The 12,500-nt window shown below is 41.6% G+C and overlaps 2 protein-coding genes across 10 annotated transcripts in view; one reads left to right on the top strand and one right to left on the bottom strand.

Annotated features, from left to right (window-relative positions):
- The window catches only part of LOC143034514 (uncharacterized), a 44,915-nt gene extending 39,553 nt beyond the window's left edge, over positions 1-5,362 (top strand). The window contains exons 1-7 of one of the 8 annotated variants that reach the window (XM_076200657.1): positions 504-597; positions 1,399-1,534; positions 2,132-2,255; positions 2,498-2,628; positions 4,294-4,400; positions 4,634-4,773; positions 5,101-5,350. In XM_076200657.1, the coding sequence (XP_076056772.1) occupies positions 1,409-1,534; positions 2,132-2,255; positions 2,498-2,628; positions 4,294-4,400; positions 4,634-4,773; positions 5,101-5,114 (642 nt within the window). In that variant the 5' untranslated portion in view covers positions 504-597; positions 1,399-1,408 and the 3' untranslated portion in view covers positions 5,115-5,350. Of the gene's footprint in view, positions 1-503; positions 598-1,398; positions 1,535-2,131; positions 2,256-2,497; positions 2,629-4,293; positions 4,401-4,633; positions 4,774-5,100 lie in introns of those variants that run through there. The other 7 variants (XM_076200660.1, XM_076200658.1, XM_076200656.1 and 4 more) reach the window with 7 other exon arrangements.
- LOC143034515 (adhesion G-protein coupled receptor G6-like) overlaps positions 1-12,500 on the bottom strand; it is a 396,540-nt gene that overhangs the window by 376,806 nt on the left and 7,234 nt on the right. The gene's annotated exons all lie outside the window — the stretch shown is intronic.

The following is a 12,500-nucleotide window of genomic DNA, read 5'->3' as shown; positions in this document are numbered from 1 at the left end:
TTCTCCTATGCAGGTGTGAGGAGATTAGCGGATTACCCGTGACCTCTGCCCTTTTAAATGGTTCAGAGACCTGATGAGGAGAGGGTGTGTGTGGAGGGGGTGGGGGAGGAGGAGGAGGAGGAGGGAGAGGAGAGGGTGAAGCTGAGGAGGAGGGGGTGGTAGAGGCGGAATGTTGCAATTTATGGCTATAATAGGGGATATTTGATATTAGGTCGCATTGCAAATTGATGGAAGGGGCTTTTTCTCTAATGTATATAGATTCTAAGAGCTGGAGTTTTCTTGAATTATAATGGTGTCCAATGATTTTAGTATTTTTAGATATTAAATCCCTTGTGATTACTATGTTGTGGCATTTCTTTAGGTGTTCTTTTATCGCCATGCTCTCATTACACATAATTGCCAAGGCACACGTGTTCTTCGTGGCCTCCTCCCCCTCCTCCCATCAGCGGGACAGTATATAAGAGGCTCTTCCCTTTCCTCTCCATCCATCCAAGGACTGGATGGTGTGAGATTCAGTTGTGCCCCCTCAGACCCCTCAGACCTTTTCCCCCACTGTGAAGGTAGTAACCTGCAGCTCTAAGTAATTTGTCGTACACGGTGAGAACATCCGAGGTGGTCGGTTTTCATATCCAACAGTGATCTAACAACCCACAGAGTAAGCGAACCCACCGGCTCCCTTTGGGTGATTCCCGAGAAGAGGGTGGGGGAATTCAGTGTTTGACAAAAGGAAGACATGAGCCGAAAACTAGTTGTATGTAGTGGGTTAGGGATTTTAGTCAGTGTTAAAATGATCCTCAGGTAGGTTGGACAACGGCAATACATGGATTTGTGATGCAAGCGAAAACAGGCTGAGACCCCCTGAGATATAAAGGCAAGATTTTGGTTATTCTTCTCTGTACTGATTCTAGTGAATTGATGTCCTTTTCCTTTTACAAATTCCCTGCACAGTTGCCTGCAAAACCGTTTTCGTGTATTTTGCATGTTTTCCGCTGCCTAACCGGGTGCGCATTTTGACCCACCTTTCCTCCCCAACCCCTCTTTCTCCTTAATCAAAACCGTGAGGATCAAAGTCCTTCACTGATGGAGTCAACTCCTTGGCTTCTGGGTGGATTTCCCTCGTCTGGTCACTACCGCCTCGCGACAGCCAAGACCCCAAATACAAGCGACGAATACAGACGTCAAAGAGTTGATCAGACTACGTTTAGTCGAAATGGCGTGTGGAGGTTTCTCCCACAGATGAAAAGGATCGCTTGGTGGCGCCCAGAATACATCATATATGAACCGAATATGGGCATGGAATGAGTTCACTTGATATCTTATCACTCATGTGAATTTTTAGATGCTGCCCGGATGTTTGTGACCACTTGAACTTTTCGTGTATCTCCCTGCACAGCACAGAGTTGGAACCATGGATAAGTTATGGCAGACGACGGCTTTGATGACGATGATGGTGCTGATGCTGGGAGTAGGACCCTCGGCACAGGATCAGTCTCCTTCAAAAACACGGGCAAATACAGATTGTTTGGATGGCATAGTAAGTATAAAGTGTATATCCTAGCAATATCCTCCACTGCTCAAACAGTTTCTTGGCAACTAAGGTAAAATATTGAGAGGAGTTGCTGTATATCAGACATCATGAAAGAGGAACCAACCTGAAAATGTATCTATTCCTCAACTGGCTTTTACCGACAAAGGAAAGGGGCTAGACATGGGAGAGTGGGTACGTCCCTTTGACTTGGCTACCCCCCCCCCTTATAAAGGGGAAAAAGCTCTTGATAGATAGATAGATAGATAAACATTCTTTCATGACCTTTCCCTCTTTTGATATTTTGTTTTCACTTTTCAATTGTTTTCTTTCTAATTCTTGTTCAGCATCAAATGCAATTCATTTATGTTTCTGTGCAGTGTTGCGTGTGTTTGACTGTTGGTTATTATGAGTACTTGTGTTGGAGGATTTTTTCTTTAATCTTAATTCCTTTCATTTGAATATTTGATGCACCTTTATTCTATTGGTGACGTGATTCGAGTAGCTTGGTTCTCTGAAGTCACGTCACTTTGGAGCTGTGCTCTTATCATTCGTGCAGTCTTTTATCACTACTCGCGTTTCTTCTTCTTCTTCTTCTTCTACCAGCCTGGCTTTGACATCTTTTTGTTCAAATTTTGCGAAGAAGTTTGCCCCTGGACTACCATGGAGAGCATCTGTCCTCCGGATACCATTACGCCTTGTCCTTCGCATACCCCTACAACTACTTCAGGTAATAATTCATGTTCAGTAAGCTTCACTCTCTTCGTTTTCTCTCGCTCCTATCGGATCGGTGTATGTATGTATGTATGTATGTATGTATGTATGTATGTATGTATGTATGTAGGTAGGTATGTATGCATGTATGTATTCATGTATGAATGTATGTGTGTGTATATTCTATTTCAACTGTGTTGATGTAGCACTAAGGAAGAGAGAAGATGTAACCCGTGGTTCTTTGTTTCCGATGACCAGTCCCCTGTCCAGCATGCGACGAAAGCTTCTCTGTGGACAACAGCGTCAAGGGTAATATCCAGCGTAAGTGGTCAAGTCCCAACTACCCGAACAATTACACAGATGGCTGCAACTGCACCCTCACAGTCAACGTGAGTCAATAATGACGCCAGTGGTGATGGTATTGGTTTTGGGGATTGGCGATGATGTTTGTTGAGATGGGGCACTTATGTACATATGGAGGCCTTGTGGAAGTCAGGAAACGTAAAAAAAGAAAAAAAAAGAAAAAAAGAAAAGAAAAGACTAATACTAATTCGAGGAACACGAGAAATATCTTGCCCACAGGCTAGAGCAAAGTTGAGACGGAAATTCTGAATTTGAGGAAATCCGGCCTCCTAGGGAGCGAGCGAGGATTAGAGATGGCCCTTGATCCAAAGAGAGCCAAGACAAAAGGGGAAAATAGATGGTAAGGGATGGGTGAAGGGTTCATGCCTTGGCTGGCCACCGCCCATATATGGAAGGGGGAGAGACCTTATGGTATATAGACAGGTAAACATTCCGATATCTAGAAAAGGTTAAGCGTTAGGATTTTTTTCTGAGGTCTAGAAGTTCCGAACTTTATACATTTCAGACGTTGAAAGAGTAGATTTTTGTTCATTCTGAATCTGAGTGAACCCCACTATGCCTCCAAACGGCTTTAACTTCCTCTTTTACTACTTCTGTGACTTCACCTCTTCGGTGAGATCTTGTCCCAAACGATAGAAACGATGGTGGTGAAGTACTAAAATCCGTTGCCTGTTTTTTTTTTTTTTTTTTTTTTTTTTTTTTTTTTTTTTCTTAGACAAGCCCACCGGGGGCCTTGGCCTGCGGCGCTGCGCGCCCTGGGCTACGCCCCTTTTTTGGAAAATAAAATATCAAAATCATATTGCTTTTTATTTCTTGTCAACATCTAGCTGTTCTCGCAAGTCCTTCGAGTTCTTCTTCTTCGAGTTCTTCTTCTTCTTCTTCTTCTTCTTCTTCTTCTTCTTCTTCTTCTTCTTCTTCTTCTTCTTCTTCGAGTTCTTCGAGTTCTTCTTCGAGTTCTTCTTCGAGTTCTTCGAGTTCTTCTTCGAGTTCTTCGAGTTCTTCTTCGAGTTCTTCGAGTTCTTCTTCGAGTTCTTCGAGTTCTTTTTCGAGTTCTTCGAGTTCTTCTTCGAGTTCTTCGAGTTCTTCTTCGAGTTCTTCTTCGAGTTCTTCTTCGAGTTCTTCTTCGAGTTCTTCGAGTTCTTCTTCGAGTTCTTCGAGTTCTTCTTCGAGTTCTTCTTCTTCGAGTTCTCCTTCTTCTTCGAGTTCTTCTTCTTCGAGTTCTCCTTCTTCTTCGAGTTCTTCTTCTTCGAGTTCTTCTTCGAGTTCTTCTCTTTCGAGTTCTTCGAGTTCTTCTTTTTCGAGTTCTTCGAGTTCTTCTTTTTCGAGTTCTTCGAGTTCTTCTTTTTCGAGTTCTTCGAGTTCTTCGAGTTCTTCTTCTTCGAGTTTTTCGATTTCTTCTTCGAGTTCTACTTCTTCTTCGAGTTCTTCGAGTTCTTCTTCTTCCTCTTCTTCGAGTTCTTCGAGTTCTTCGAGTTCTTCTTCTTCTTCTTCTTCTTCTTCTTCTTCTTCTTCTTCTTCTTCTTCTTCTTCTTCTTCTTCTTCTTCTTCTTCTTCTTCGAGTTCTTCCTCTTCTTCTTCTTCGATTTCTTCGAGTTCTTCTTCTTCTTCGAGTTCTTCTTCTTCACCGTAGTTGGCGGTGTTACCGATTTACCACCAAACGCGAAGGGTCAGTTTATTTTTTACTTATATAGATTACTGGAGCTGCCAACATCCATATCGGGTTTGCGAACAGTTCCAAGATCTACGATGACTCGGGCTGTATGCACGACCGCCTGCTTTTCGACGGCAGCTTTGCTTGGTGAGTGTCTCTCCTCTTGTTGTCCTGTACCCCGTTCCTTCTCACGAATCATCCATAGTGAAGCACACGGGATGGGTTATGGTGTAGGCACTTGGAGCAGCGTCACATTCGGAAACATTTTTTCTTTTCTTTTCAACTGAAGAACTCCGAGGATTCCAGACCCCAATTACTAAAATCAAAATCCCTTCCTTCTCAAGATTTCTATATAATGACAAGGAAATAATTTCATACAGGGTGGTATGCGGCAGTAAGATTGATCAGCTTTCCCGTAATTTTTCTCGAGTACACAACGACATGTATTTCACCGCTACCTTCGTCTCAGATTCTGGGGACGGAAATAAAGTGGCAACTGGCTTCGAAATGATGCTGAAGGGTAAGTGTAAACCTGAGTGGTGGCATAGCGCTTGCTTGCGCTCATACCTGTCACACATGCATGCATTCATACACATACACACACATGCATACATATATGTATATGTATATATATACATATATATACATATATATATATACATATATATATACAGTATATATATATATATATATATATATATATATATATATATATATATATATATATATGTTCACTATAGACTTTTGGTTTGCCTTGTTATATACTCTCTGTGCAGTGTAAACTATAGCTTTACGTGGTCCTTGATGACGTTAATAACGTATACTGACTGAATATTTTGGTTTTCAGTTCATATACCCTAACATTCAAGAAGGTCCAAATGGAATTCACTTCCTTTCCATTGCGAGAAGATCACATCATGACTGTAACGTCAGGATAACCTTTGAAGCCTCTACCGAGGACAGGAAGGGAATAAGAAAACATTGGATATAAGGATTCGTGATTTGACCAAAGTGTTACCTCCACGCACATGTGTACTTCTTCAGTATTTTACCATTTATGAAAATATATCAAGCATCATAAAAATCAAAAGTGAAATTTCATTGTAGTTTACCTAAAAGCGTCAGATGAACCCTACCAAATGCAGGTGAGGTATATCTGCCCTTCTGCTGGCACGACGTAACCCAGTACTACATGCCGCAGCATGGTTGGAGTCTCTGCGACTAAACTAATTTCCCCACTGGTTTCTCACCAATAAATAAAACATTCTGGACGCCCATAGCACACACCTGGTAATACATTTTTTGTTCCCCGGTTTTAAGTGTCATTTTGTGATTTCTCATATTCCATTATTATGTAAAAAGATTATTTAATCAGAAGTTTGGTTTTCTGATCACTTTGATATTTTGAAGTGTTTCTATTTTTGATTTTTTTTTTATCAGTTCATATGATCAAATCAACAAAGTATATATTTATTTCACGGAACAAGCTTGTAAGAAACAAGTTAAAACAAATGACAGTTGTAAAACAACTTAAACACGTCAGAAATGAGTGGATTTCCTGGATTCGCGGTTGTCGTCCAGGTCGCACTCTCACACCAGCTCCCGGATATAGACCCCATCATTTTCTCATCGTAGTGGTCCTGGTTCCTCCGCTCTATCTCCTTCACATCTTGGTGGAATCGCTTGCCTTGTTCTTCTGAGCAGGTGTCCATGTTGTCTCTGAATTTGTCCAGATGAGCGTTCAGTATATGAAGTTTAAGAGACATCCTGCATCCCATGGCGCCAAAAGCTTTTACCAGATCCTGCACCAGCTGCTGATAGTTTTCAGTTCTGCAGTTGCCCAGGAAGCCCTTGACAACTGCTATGAAACATTTCCATGCCATTCTCTCAATCCTACTGAGATTATTGAAGAACTTGGTAGACTCAAGAACCTTCTTTATCAGAGGTCCAACAAAAATCCCACCTTTGATTTTGGCCTTAGATAACTTTAGGGAGAAGTTAAGAAGCTACTTAAAAGCGGCTGATTCCTGGTTGAGAACCTTCAACGAACTGCTTCATCAACCCGAACTTTATGTGTAGTGGTGACATGAGCACAATCCTGGAATCAGCCAGTGGCTCCCACATGACGTTCCGGGTCCCAACTACAAATTCGTTCGCTGCTCCCAGTTCTTCCTGTTGTAGTGGTCAGAGGTGGTCATCCTGTCCAAAAGGCAGAGGAAGCACTGGAATTTGATAAAGCCTCCCTGGAGACCAAGCAAGAAAGTCACCACCTTAAAGTCTCCAATGATTTCCCAGTTGTACTGGTTGTATTCCAGAGCTTCCAGGACTTTTACAATGTAGTAGTCTTCTTTCATGCAGAGTGGTAGAGCTGTCTATGAAGAGCCGCCACTCCTAGGGCACAAAAGGCATCCCAATAACGTCAAACTGTCAAGGCACATCATGGCACAAACAGAGATCATCCGTAAGAGTGTAAAAGCCTGAGAAAGGTTCGTGTAGTCGACTTCTCTGACTTGTCTGACTATGCACCTCCTCCTCCTCCTTGACCAAGTTCCACTGCTTCATCCTGGAGATGAACAGCTCTGCATTGGACTTGGTTAGAACGATATCCCTGACCAAGCTCTTTACTTCTTTTTGGCTTGGGAAGTGAGGAACTTTCTTTGGTATCTCATGCCGGTAAACCAAGTCCTCAGCATCCATGTCCTCCTCTTAATCAAAATACTCCTCTTGGACTTCACCTGGAGCGGTGGCACTGAGACAGGATATTTGTAGCAGTAAGGAATTGGAACAATTGATAATGGGATATCTGAATAATGCACAGCAGCAGCAATCTTTCCTTTCCACCGCTTGCTATAATCCGCAAGGCAAAAAAAAAAAAAAAAAAAAAAGTAAATAAATAAATAAATAAATAAATAAATAAATAAATAAATAAATAAATAAATTAATTAATAAATAAATAAATAAATAAATAGATAAATAAATAAATAAATAAATAAATAAATAAATAAATAAATAAATAAATAAACAAATAAATAAATAAATAAATAAATAAATAGAATAAAATAAAAGTTTCTGTAGTGGTGTTTGGCTCTAGGCAGCCCCGTGGAATGGAGAATTTCAGGGACCTTTCCTCATCTCACAGCCAACCTTCCCGCGTTTTCTTCTCACAACAGTAGCAAGGGGCCCTGTGCTTGTCCTGGTCCCCAATTAGCATCCCGTAATAGTTCTGGTAGACTTCACAAATCTTCGCCAACATTTCCAAGGAGATTTTTTGTTTCTCTTCTTTATATACTCGCCGCATATAACAGAGGGAGTCAAAGTAGTGTCGGCAGCCCCATGAAGCCATCTGAAATCATAGAAATATATGCAATCAGAAAATATGGATCTTAAATATCTGAAAGTATAAAATATAAACATGTTGAATGAAAATACATGTACAAAATAAGTAGAGTAATTAAGGACCTACTCATCAAAATTTGAAAAAAACATCAAATCGCACCAATTGTACTCGATAATATGACAAATTTCTTTTACTACAGTTCTAAAATTTTATTAGGTTAACTGCTAGTGGCTAGGATAGAATTTTTATAATCCCAAACTTATAACTGTTTAATAGCATTTCTTTTCTATTTGGATTTAAATTGGACAAATTTAGATTAAAGAAGGAAATAGACAAGAACTGGATTACCAAGAGATTGGTTAATGAATGGACAAGACTTATAGGCAGTTCACTCAAGGAATCTCGGTCGATCCTGCGTTGTTGGTTGGCAGCCCTGCTCACCCTTCCCCCGATGAGTTGGCTGAAACCTCAAGGTTCCTTAAAATATAGTTATATTTCTTCACTTAGCTCAGTGACTATACGAGTTACAGAAATTTCATGTACATCTAAGGATGAAGCAGTCCTTGTTCACCTATTTCAAAGCTTTCCATCTCGATAGTGCAAAGAAAGAAAGTAATTATATCGGGTACAAGATAAGGAATATAATTCTAATGTTTATACAGCATTTTACTTATTATCGCTGTGTCCAGTCATTATGAGGCTGGTTGTAAAATTTAACATGTCTTCTGTGATATAAAATAGTCATGAATATGACTGTGCTTTCACATATCCCATAAAGTGACACATAAAAGAGAAAATGAAAGGTTTATATGATTATCTTTTGATACTGGACGGATGGCGGGAAGTGCAGCTTCTTGCTCCCTCCCTCTCTCACTCACTCCCTCCACCCCAATCAATGTAATGAGTCAAAATTGAACATTACTTGAGTACATAGCGCTCATTGTTTTTCACATCTCGATTAGCTTATGGCTTTCATTATCTCATATTCATTGTCTTCTTGAATCTTTGAATACTGTTGTACCAACGTATACGGTCGGAAGAGTGACACTCAGATCGGAAATTGAAATGATTATATATGAAAAAGTATACTACGATGCAACTTACGAGACACCATAAAAAAAGTTCATGAGGGGCGTCTCTGTCACCACAGTGCGTAATGGAAGATCTATCTCCTCCCTTCCTCCCACTCTTGCAATATACTGTAGAGTGATTGAAATGCTACGGTTGGTAAAATCATGATCCATTTAGCCGTCAATTATTATGACGTTTCTAGGATGCACCACGTGGAGGCGGATCATACTTTTTCATATTTAGATATTTCTCGAGTGAGGAAAACTATGGAAAACCTGAGTGTGAGGACAGTACGAACCCCAAGTAAAAACACCCAAGTGAGGAAGCGCAGGTCAAGGCAGAGACTGACCCGAGGCCCCTGCTCCAGGAGGAACGAGAGTGAAACGGAAGTGTAGGATTTGACTCTCTTATTTATGGAAGAGAGAGAAGCGGTTCTCAGTGACTTGCAGAAAGTTGACCCCGACTTACGAGATCTTTATGAAAGAGCAGAGAGTGGCATTAAACGCTGTGAGGAGTATTACTTGGAAGGGGGAGTACTATTCCGCCGGTAGGCGGAAAGTATCTGCCCCACTGATAATACAATTTGGTCCGAGAGACAGCAAGTGATGTTGTCTAGGGTCTACCGGGAAGAAGTTATGCGGCTAGGACACGATAGCCCCTTTTCTGGACATTTGGGTGTACGTAAAACTTCAGACCGTATCTGGCAACATTTCTACTGGCCAGGGATTATCGAGGGATGCGGCACAGCACTGTCGTACTTGTCACACTTGTCAGGTGGTAAGAAAACCTAACCAGCCTGTAGCTGTAGTTACTTTCTAGCCAATACCTGTGGGAGAGGAAACCTTTGCTAAAGTTACTGTGAATGTGGTAGGGCTGTTGCCTCAGACTGTTATAAGGCATGAGTATATTCTCACCTTTATAGATACATTTTCTAGGTACCCCGAGGCGATACCACTACGTAAAGTGCGCGCCAAGGTGGTGTTGTATGAACTGATTAGCTTCTTTACGAAGTGGGTGCTACTTCGGGACCAGGGGCCTGTTTTTTGTCCAGAGAGGTTGTGCGGAGCTTGGGAGCACTGGGTATAACTAAATTCACGTTGAGTGCTTACCATCCCCAAAGTCAAGGTGCCCTTAAACGGCACCACCATACATTAAAAATAATGTTAAAGAAGTGGTGTTTAGAAAAAAGATACAGGGTGGGACCAAGTGTGCGAGGTACCTAACAAATCACTGGGCCTCTCCCCTTTTGCATAAGTGTTCGGACACAAGGTTCCAGGACCCCTTAATGTCCTGAAAGAGTGTTTATTGAAAGGTCATAGTTCTGCCTCCAAGGACATGTTGAAGACGGTGACTGACATAAAAGGTAAGTTGGTCATATGTTGGAAAATGGCCAGAGCAAGTTTAGAAAGTGCTAGGGAAACATGGAAATAAAACTATGGTAGAAACGCCAAAGTGCGGGAATGTAATCCCGGTAATAAAGTGTTGGTATTGCTATATTTTCTAGGTAAGCCCTTAAGGGACAAGTTCGGTGGACCCTACGTAGTAGTGAAACGAGTAGGAGAACTTTACTACATTGTTGCCACTCCGGACCGGAGGCGGAGTCAACAATTATGTCTTGTGAATATGCTGAAAGCGTACCAGGAGAGGGAACCGAGCCCGGTGAGTGAAACTAGCGGGGTCTTTGTACGCTTTCTATCGTGCCTAAGGAAGACGAGGACACGGCCTCCCCCACTCTAAAGATCTCTCCATTCTCCTCTGCGCAGTTCCCAGCCCCGTTTCCATCGCCCCCGTCAGCTTCCAAGTCTTACACCCGCAGACCACCGCTGGCAGAATACACCGATTGGAAATTCCACGTTTCAAACATAAAGGTAGAGAGCCTCTGAGGACCTTAGCACACTCACCAAACACTCTCCAACCAATTGTAATGCGTCTTCTCATTACATTATCATAATCCTTCGTCACCCTCACCATCTGGCCCAAACAATTATACTCCTCAACTTTTTCAAGACTCTCACCATCAATTACAATCTTTTCACCCCAAATCCTCGTATTGAACATCACTCTGGCTCCACTTCCATTCACTTTCAAACCCATCTCGAGACCTTCCCCGTTCAGACCACTCAGCATATCCTGCAAGTTCTCTGCTCTTTTTGAAACAAGAACAATGTCATCCGCAAATCTTAGGTGGTTCAAGCATTCGCCACCAATCTTCAAACCCCTCCTTTCCCAACTAATCTCCTTGAAAATATCCTCCAAGCAAGCTGCAAACAATTTGGGCCAAATTGCAGTCCCCTCTCGATCTTGATCTCCTCTGCATCCCAATGTAGTCGGATTATAGCGGTACACCTCGCACAAATATTTTTCCCAAACTCCCACGATCTGCTCGTTTGTTCCCTGCTTGCGTAGCAAATTCAGCATTGCTATTTGTTCCAGCGAGTCAAAGGCCCTCTCGCAATCTACAAAAGCCAAGCAGAGAGGTACACCGCATTCTGTCGCTTTCCCGATTAGTTGCTTCATCGCCTGCAAACGGTCTAGAGTCGAACATCCACTCCTAAAGCCCGCCTACCCCCCTCCCCCACAAACCTGACCCCCCCTCCATCCCAAACCTGACCCAGTCCACTTGAAAGGATCCTGGAGAACACTTTATATGCATTCGATAGCGAACCATTGTTCGATAGTTACCAAGGTCCACCCGGTCTCCTTGGAGAAGACAAATGCCCCACAACTACAGATGACCTGATTGAGGGAAAGAGGACAGTGCAGATTGAGAAACGGAGAGAGAATATATGTATGTATGTGTGTATAAATTATGGGCGTACAGAATATTATCTTCATTAGTGAGAAACCAGTGGGAAGATTAGTTTAGTCGTTGACAATCCGAACATGCTGCGGCAAGTAGTTCTGTCTATAGCTGTCATAAATGTTTGACATTCTGGCTCCGTTCCAAGGTAACACTTGGATTTTGGCTTGCGTCCTGGTGACCTAATTCTACTTATACAGCCATACTAGTTCTCTCTCTCTCTCTCTCTCTCTCTCTCTCTCTCTCTCTCTCTCTCTCTCTCTCTCTCTCTGTGGTGACACATATACCATCTTTATGATCATCATTATTTTTATTCGATTATTTTTTTACATTATTTTTTTTTAGTTTTCTTCATATCTCACCATTTATAGCGTACGTCTAATGTAGACACATTGTGACAAGTTGAGGAAAGAAGAAAAAGAAGTCACGGGTCTAGATCTGAGTTCAGAGTTTATTCCTGACCGGTTTCGCCTTACGCTTCAACATCTAGTGTTGGCATGTGACCTAGTACCCAGTTCTTATGCAATCACACTCGTTTGTTTTCCTTATTATGTAACTTTTATTACCATCAAACAAATATTAACAACTGTGGCAGTACTCTCCTAAGCAAGTGGCAAGGAAGGCTGGCAACAACTGAAATTATCGCTATAACAAACAATATATCACTGATAACAATAGCAGTACTAATATGGTCATCATTTAACTATCACATGATATGAACTGGATTAGATACCTTATTTGAAACGCCAGATACCATATACCGTATGATGTAGATCAGACGTGGGAAGTACAATTTCAAAATACGCATACTAGTAAGATGATTCATACTTACACCTCGTTTAAGGACAGACAACCCCCAAAATCTAGCTCGCCCAAAATGGTTTGACAAAGAAACTGAAAGAAGTATTACTAAAAAGAAATAAGCTTATAAGAAATACAAGTGTTCTGGTGCACCTAACGACTATCAAAGCTATGTGGTTATACACAGGGGTTTTAAAGTGACAATAAAAAAGCGACAATATGAATTGAATATTGCTGA

The sequence above is a fragment of the Oratosquilla oratoria genome, chromosome 17 (genome assembly GCF_046742065.1).
Source record: "Oratosquilla oratoria isolate Oo_2021 chromosome 17, ASM4674206v1, whole genome shotgun sequence".
Classification (NCBI taxonomy): Eukaryota; Metazoa; Arthropoda; class Malacostraca; order Stomatopoda; family Squillidae; genus Oratosquilla; species Oratosquilla oratoria.
The sequence above is the reverse complement of the archived record's forward strand: the minus strand, read 5'-3'. Positions and strand labels throughout refer to the sequence as shown.